The 8604-nt window shown below is 43.4% G+C and overlaps 1 protein-coding gene across 1 annotated transcript in view; it reads right to left on the bottom strand.

Annotated features, from left to right (window-relative positions):
* Window positions 1-71: 71 nt before the first annotated feature.
* LOC106813455 (kinesin heavy chain-like) overlaps window positions 72-8604 on the bottom strand; it is a 42952-nt gene continuing 34419 nt past the window's right edge. The window contains exons 14-17 of the mRNA XM_014817587.1: window positions 6872-7008; window positions 4947-5114; window positions 4400-4470; window positions 72-4008 (exon numbers count right to left, since the gene is read on the bottom strand). Of these exons, the coding sequence (XP_014673073.1) occupies window positions 3884-4008; window positions 4400-4470; window positions 4947-5114; window positions 6872-7008 (501 nt within the window). The 3' untranslated portion in view covers window positions 72-3883. The remainder of the gene's footprint in view (window positions 4009-4399; window positions 4471-4946; window positions 5115-6871; window positions 7009-8604) is intronic.

Here is an 8604-nt window from a genome sequence, read left to right as displayed (position 1 = left end):
CGGTTTGTCTCACCCGCACGGCGGCACTTCGAATTCCACGGTACATGAAGGAATGTGTCATAACAGCAGTAGCTTCATAGTCAATTTATTATTAAGCCAAAGTACCGTGCAATTACAGAAGACTCGATAGCGATGTGGACTAGAACATCAGGCCCTTTCGTAATCACACCACTCCAATTTATCTTGCGCATCTATATCGCATTTCACACATTTCCGTCACGATTTGAGTTTTGCCAAAAATGCACTAATCAGTTAACTGGGATATTTTGTCTGTAAATCTGGGACATAATGGAGAAAATGATCAGGCTTCAACGTGTGTCCTGTTCCACTGATGGCTTCACCAGAATAAGTCGCATTTTATATTATATACCTAATTTTGGAATCACTTTCCCGCAATCGTTAACACGTTGAACACATCTCATCTTAGTTACGAGTAGTTTTCCGGTGCTACCATCTAGTGTCAAAAACAATAGTTTTAGCACAGTCATTGGTTGAGCACTAATAACTTCGTGCTGCTATACAAGATAACATATAGCAAGAGTGCAGTTAATAATATTACTCTAAAACTCAACTGCTATTGCACCCTAAGAAAACTTAAAATGCCAAGCATAAAAGATTTCATCCTGTACACAATTCTGGTAAAGTACCAGCAACAATATATATTAGCGCCCATCATAAGCAACTAAAAATCACAGATGTTCCTACCAGGTTCGTAATAATCCATACATCGTCCCTGACCTTCGGGGTAATATAAACTACATATAAAACATCACAAGCCGCTGCCAAGCCTGTAAACTGCATTCCACATCCGGATGGCAAGCGCGATATACGCATTGCACTCTGACACAGTGTCCACATGAGAACCGCGTTTTGCAAATGCAATTAATTATAATAGACACTACGAACTGGAATAAACGGATGAAACACAGACTAAACATGCAAATTATGCAAAACACGAAGAGCCACGGACTATTACGGACCGTTGCAAAATACATGGACTGCCACGGACTGCTAAGGACTACCTGTTAACAATCACCTAATCTCGAGAGTCCGTGATTATTATATTCATAGTACGTGAATTTCCCGCGAGCTGGGCACCTGCATACATGCAGCAGGAGCTTTTGAAGCAGCCGAATGTGAACAGGTCGTACAGTCGTAGTAGTGTTAGTTAGATTAATCCGTGTTTTATCCGTTTATAGTGACAGTTACCGTGTTCATAGGGAGAGGTTTCCTAGTGTCTGTCTTACAGTACACTGTACCGTCTCGTCCACGCACATGCACACTTTCTCTCTCCCTCTCTCCCTTCCCCTCTCACCCTCTGTCTCTCTCCCACTATGTGCAACCTCAAATCATAGGAGGCTCTCTGCACTTGGGCTTGTATTACCGAGCCAGGTTGCAAACCGTAATGCAGATCAAGGATATCTGTTGGTTGTGAATGGACGTGTACAAAACTGAGATTCGTGTATACTGGAAGTATGTGTGTACTTGTAATGCAGTAGCCGTGCACGTATGAGCGATCAGGAAAACAACGTTGTAAGGTGAGAACTTGTTCACATAGCTGTACTGCAGCACACCTGGCGCTGCGAGTGTACACTACGCCATGCGGTGAAACTGATGCCGCAGCATCCGCCATCACGGCGTGTTGTCCCAGGAATGTTGCCAGGAACAGTGTACAGGCCTAAGGCAACACTACCAGTACTATACCGGCAGAGCTACACGTACCCTCAATAATACTGGCATGCATAAATGTGACAATCGGGGGGCCGGGAGAGCACCTGATGAAATTTTAGTGTCTACGACAGCGTTTGCCGTGTAACGAACCCCGAATTCTTGCTCAAACTCACACTGCTCACGGCCACAAATAACAGTCATGCCCGATTTACCTATAGGCACATGAAATTAAAAAAAGCACCTTCAAAGGGGGGCACTAGGCGATATACAGTGTCTCCCTTTTCATGATATTCCGAATTCGTGAGATGAACGTCCGTCTCCCACGCAACTTCCTTTCACACGCTCTATAATATATGTATATCTCGGAAAGAATCCAGCCCTGTTACTAAGCAACGAGACACGATTCACTGAACGAACTGACAACAAAAAGGCATATGGCGACCGTATAGGATGCATAAATTTACATCTAGATACGATACGAGCCGTCAATCCGAGCCCCCACCCCCGTCTCGACTCTTAAATATAGATAAATACACCTATGATTACGGTATAGGTTAATATGGACCTTAAATACTAACGAGACACACTGACACGATTTTTTTCATTTTACTTTTTTCTTGGCATCTGCCTTCCTACCAGCTGTGCAACGTGTACTCGCGCTGGGAATGGGGCCGTGTTTGCCTGGGGAGCGTGGGGCAATCAGATGAATACATTGCGAACTGGGAAGATCCTTGTAACAAACTCTTGGGGACTAAAATGGAACCTCGGAGTTTTTACCCGCCCAGCAACACAAGCTGAGGATCGACGAACACGAGCAACGCATACGTTGGAGCGTCGACTCGAAGCAAAACAAGTGAACGTCGGTGCACGGATAGCTGCCGTTTCTGGGTGGCAGACTTCATTCCCAACGCGAGTCACTCATCGAAATTTAATGCTCCCTAAACACTAAGCTTGGTGCCAAATGGCAATAAATTACAGCATGCACCATTGCGTGCAGTAATACTGAGTTACCGACACTCCCATCTCACGATCCCATCTCACGTTTGTTAATGTCCTCCGCCCGCGTGCTCAGGTCTTACCTTGCCCGCTGTCACAATCAGTTAATAAATAGTGAATAACATACTCATAGTAAACTAGGGGGAGTAACATAGGCATGAATAATATAGTAACAATAAGTTATATAGCTGCTATAGTCGTGACGATTTTCGAGTCAGTGTAGCGCAGAAATGAAATGTGAGATAATAGATGTGTCGTCGTTGCTCACCCCTTCACGACGTTACACAAGCCGACACTGGTGCAATAATACACGCGTGCAAAAAACCACAAGGTGGCGCCACCAGTGTTGTAAAAGCCTGCACTGCATCCGCTGCAATAGAAAACCAGTTGGTGAGGATGCTGCTTGCACCTCTGCCAACAGCTGTCAACCCATCCCACCACCTTTAGGATGATAACCCCACCCACATGCTATTTCCCAACGATACCCCTTCGCAATACCCCACCCTATGCCATTCCTGATACCTCACTCCACTCCATTCTCAGACAACACTGTGATGACAAATGCGGGAGAGAGTGAAGAGAAAGAATCCATTCCAACTCCGCCTTTTCCTATTACGCGGGCGACGCTGCTGAAGTGATTTATATATATATGAGTGAATGTGTAGAAGTGTGTCCAAAACACGTACTTTACATTTTGTAACCAATTCTGATGACAAATAGGAAAGGAGTGGGTTGCCATACAGGAGCATCACCCCACAGAGAGAGTTGAGCACTGCACCAGCCATAGCAGATTTACAGTAAGCAAGCACCGGTAAATGACCACCGGGATGAGTGGAAGAGTGCGAAGGTGAACGTCCCACAGAAGCACCGAGCCATTTACCAGCCATAGTTGCAAGCCAGCACAGAAGCGACTGAAATATACCACTGTAATGGGCCTCAGAATGAACGAACTCGATTTTTAATTTCCTGTCAGCGCATGTATTTATATGCTGTGGTCGTTGAACGTACGACCAGACAAAGACGGTCCAACATTGTGCAATGTCTATGGAGCGAAGCAGGCAGCTACATTGATGTGTGCACATGTACATCACAGCCACGACAATGGAAGTTATGCGTGTAAAAGATAAATAACGCTTTGGGGTTGGGATGCGGTCGCCATGATGACTGCCGACGATCACGCAGGATGCAGTCAACGCGGCGACGCGTCAGCCTGTCATCATGTGACTCCGAAGTCGTCGAGGTCGCGGTTGGCTGCTTGCATGAGACTCGCGACAGAGAGTATGACACCGGTATTCTTGACCTTTGCTTGCCGGCCGTCCTGCTTGAGGGGAGTCAGTTTACCTGTAACGAACACGGGATCGAAATAACAGGAAACACGTATTTCTACAGATGAAGGCAGATCAGCAGCGGATATCACAAACATATATATATTACACAACGTAATTTTTCAGTAGCACACTAGATTTTACAGTGCATGATAAGTGCTTATACCGATTATGCTTTATTTACTTGCTATACTTTCGAATCTTTATTGAAAGAACATCCTTTGACAAGAACAGCAACAGGAACACAGGACTCATTCACATACAAGGAGAGTAAACTGACATTTGCAGCAATCAACAAAACATAATAAACGACCATGAAACATTTAGAGCTTGAACATCAGTGAATGCACACACTTCCATCTGTTGCTCCTAAGATTTGCTATCTTGATTTTCACGTACTTGTTTACCTGAGAATCTATTCCTGTTATTTGTTGGCGTGCATATGATGGCAACACCAGCTGCATTCGCTGAGATTATACTGCAAAACAAGTGCACGTGCAAGCAGGCATGCAAAAATGCAAAACGTAAACTAAAAACTCGTTCTCGCAAGACCAAAGCGTGACAATGTGTACCGATAACGTTGGCGGCACCAGAGCGAGTAGTGACTACACCGAAAAAATGCAAACCGCATGCAAAATGACGTCTTTCAATAAATAAATTCATAAAGCAAACACCGAACGTGAACAGTACCTGTGAAAGTAATAACCATGAAATACATTCGGTGAACACAAAATCGTACAAACCAAACAGTGTTTCATGCAACACACAGTAAATACAGCAGCGTGAATACAATCCCACTCACAGGGATGGACTCCTGATGGTGTGGTTACACTTCTGATGCTACAATACTCGACCTTTGCTAAAACGACTACGAGACTACAGCATTCGGGGACAACTTCACAAAGCGACTATGCATGTGCGCACCCCTCTGTCACCACCATTAGGCAGACTTACGCTTTCTGCAGTTGCGGCATGGGGGCACCACCGCGGATGGCGGCAGGCGTGGCACACGGCACACCTCCGTGGCCACGGATTGGCTTGGCGACCTGCGCACCGTGACCACGACGTGCAAGATTACGCTGACGTACAGCCTCCTTGATCCTGTCTACCTCATGCTGGTACCTGAAACATATAAACACAGGTGTGGGTCATCACCACTACCTTGCTAGCTGTGACCATGAGGGAAAAGGAGGTATGGGTTTCCACTACCCAGGGCATGGTTAATAACACTGTATCTCTCTCTCTCTCTCTCTCTCTCTCCGTCTCCGTCTCCGTCTCCGTCTCCGCCTCTGTCTGTCTCTGTCTCTGTCTCTGTCTCTCTCTCTCTCTATCTATCTCTCTCTCTCTCTCTCTCTCTCTCTCTCTCTCTCTCTCTACATATACATGAATGACAGGTCTGGACTAGGAACTATACTGGATGCGGTGCCACTGGATTAGGTTCCGGGATTTCGAGGGTAAGAAATTTTAAACTATAATAGCAATGCAGACCGAATGCAAAAATTACTTAATGGTATATCTACACTAATACTCACATTAGCACACATTATTGATACCAGGAATCTTACTATAATTTGGCGAATGTTGTATGTATGTATGTATGTTAATGAAAGGCTCCGTCAGTTTGCATCCAAATAGCGCCAAATTTACAGAAGAGATCGATGAGTACACGGGACGGATTGTAAACTATACTCGGTTGAAAACCGTTTGTTCGGTCTTAAAAAAGACAAAAAACAAACAAAAAATGTCAACATTTGCCTGAAAATAGGGGGCGCTGTTTTGTTTACGTTATGTTTGTATTTCGTTGTTTCAACAGGTTTCAATTTCGTGTTGTTCTGTGTCTGTGTGTCTGAGATTTGTGTAAGCCCCATAATGTAAGTAGAAATAACCATGTAATAGGAAGTTAAATAGTTTAATAGGAATAAAAAATTTTGGAAGTCTGCAATGCTGTACAGTGTACGGTTGCCGTGTACACCGATCTGTCACAAGCGGTCCGATCACAAGCACGTAAATCTCCATAAGCACGGTAATTCTCCATATAACACCTTACACATAACACACATGCACTGGTAACACATGCATCACAGTCACTAAGCCCGCGCGTAGCGCGGGTTTCAGCTAGTGAATAATAAACACATTATAATATACACAACAAACAGATCCGTGCATTTCGTATTACTGTCATTGCTCAATTTCCACAAGTGTAATTGCGATACAACCTTCATAATGTAAAAATCAAGATGGTAATGCAAACTGTTTCAATAGAATGAAATCATTTCGATCGAATTAATGAATTTTAAGATAAATCTCTACAAATTTGAATATACTTCAATGGATTTAGAATAATTGCTGAGGATCTCTGCATAAACCACGATCATTTCGACTACTTTTCGCACAAGTTATTTCATTTACAGATGAAAATAAATAGAAACAAATATGAGTCTAAAAAAAGACAAGAAGATGTCCCCATATTGGTAGATTTAAATGGGTGTTGCTATCCCCCGGGCGTGGAGGGAGGGTGACGTGATACAGTTGACGTATGCTTCAAAATCATTACTAATCCGGTAACGCTAACTCCAACACCTCCAACGATAACCATGACACTAAACATACATATCTTGGAGCGCTATATATAGGTGGTGGGATCCACAAAAATTAATCTATGGTGTACGTGGGGACAGATATCATGATACAAAAACCCTAACCCTAACCCTAACCCTGACCCTAACTCTAACCCTAACACTATTCTAACACTAGTGCTGCCACGTTGCGGTCACCTCCCTCCACGCCCGGGGGATAGCATTACCCGATTTAAACCTGGTTGCCCCTGGTACTTAACACCAGACTGCAGCACCGTCGTTTGTTGTTGTTGTTCATCTCACCTCTTCCTGTCCCTCATCGCACCCTCCTTAGCTTCCTTTAGAGCACCCTCTAGTGATTTGACTCGTTCCATCGTTGCCCTGAGTCTCTTTTCTAGCTTGGGTAGCTCACATCGCAGATCAGCATTGTCACGCACCAGCTGAAACGATAGGGAGGGAATACCAATCGGTATAATTTAAATACCAGACAAACAATAAACATCAAATTAAAACAAAGTACGATTATTTTATGGCTCATTATTTGTCAGGTAATTTATCTCCAACATGCACTGCTTGACTCCTGCTTACATAGATATAATATCGAGTTGTGATATAACTGTCGACTAAAAAATACGCACAACTCGCACACCACAAACAGTTTATGGTGGCGAACCATGAAATGTACCACGGCGGCTACGTTTAAGCAACCGTCCTTGTCTTGGGGTGAGCAACTGTTCAATGAACGTCTAGTGAGAGCAGTTCTGCTGACACCATTACAATATACAAGATAAGCACCGCCTTATTGAAATTCGGTTGGTGCAATTTTTGGAAATACTGGCTCATAGCCAAAGACAACATAATGAAGTTACAACCAGAGACCCAGAGCGGCGGATCTCATCTGAGGTCTGTTTGCTACGGTTGTAAACGTAACATTTAAAGCTGCATCCAAACGCTAATTTCTCCAGTACTAGACTAGCAAATACTTCGTGTCATGCATAATCACACTAGCTTATGACAAAATAAAACTCTAGTTCCTCCCATTTCACTGGGCGTTGTCTTATAAAAGGCATTTGAAAATACCTCCAATGTGTTCAAATTCTCCGAATGTTGTTGACACTTTCGCGTTGCTCTGCCAAGCAACCATGAAGCGGTGCTGCGGTACAGCAGTACGGGTGTAGCATAGATAAAAACATCTGACGTCACCTAACCGATTCTTGGCGAAATTGTTTGGCAAACAATTTAGAGTTGGCACCAGATTACCAGATTTCGCACCTCTGTTTTGTGGGTTTTAAGCAAACGGGCACTGAAATGGGAGGAACTAGAGTTTATATTGCCATAAGGTAGTGTGATTATGCATGCCACAAAGTATTTGCTAGTCTAGTACTGGAGAAATTTGCGTTTGGATGCGCATAGTGCGGCTTTAAGTCGTGCGTAGTGACACCTTTGTTAGGGGCAGACCTCCCAAATCCCATTGGTTGATACAAATCGCGTGCCGGAAACTCCCGTTTTATGGTGCATTGTGACCCTAACCCTAACCCTATTTAAAAAAAAATTCCCTGTAAAAATTATTTGTTGTTATTAATTTTTTGTAAATAAATCATGTAAATATTTGTGTTAATTGGAAAAAAATAGTTAAATGAATAAAGATAAAAAGTGCCGCAGAGCAACAGCGCTCACCTGACGGCAGGTGTTCTGATGCTAAACTCACTGGCAAACGAATGAAGAGCACCCTCCCATCACCACGTTCACGCTCAGAGCATATATCTAGGATACTACTAATACAGATCTAAAATCTATGATAGCTAGGCTTTGCTATACCGGTAGTACAGTAATAAAGATACAGCAGTGCAACTGTGTATGACTTCGCTATATCAGGAGGAGAATAATAGGGAATATTCAGTAAGATATTCAGAGTATATAATTTCTATAATCTAATTCTATAATCTAAATTCTATATTCAGAGTAGATAATAGATTCCCTATTATCTACTCCTGATGTTATCATGGATATACGTCGAGTGCGAGCGTAGTGGTATG

The sequence above is a fragment of the Priapulus caudatus genome, unplaced genomic scaffold (assembly GCF_000485595.1).
Source record: "Priapulus caudatus unplaced genomic scaffold, Priapulus_caudatus-5.0.1 Scaffold776, whole genome shotgun sequence".
Classification (NCBI taxonomy): Eukaryota; Metazoa; Priapulida; class Priapulimorpha; order Priapulimorphida; family Priapulidae; genus Priapulus; species Priapulus caudatus.
Note: the sequence above shows the minus strand (reverse complement) of the source record. Positions and strands in the feature narration are given on the sequence as shown.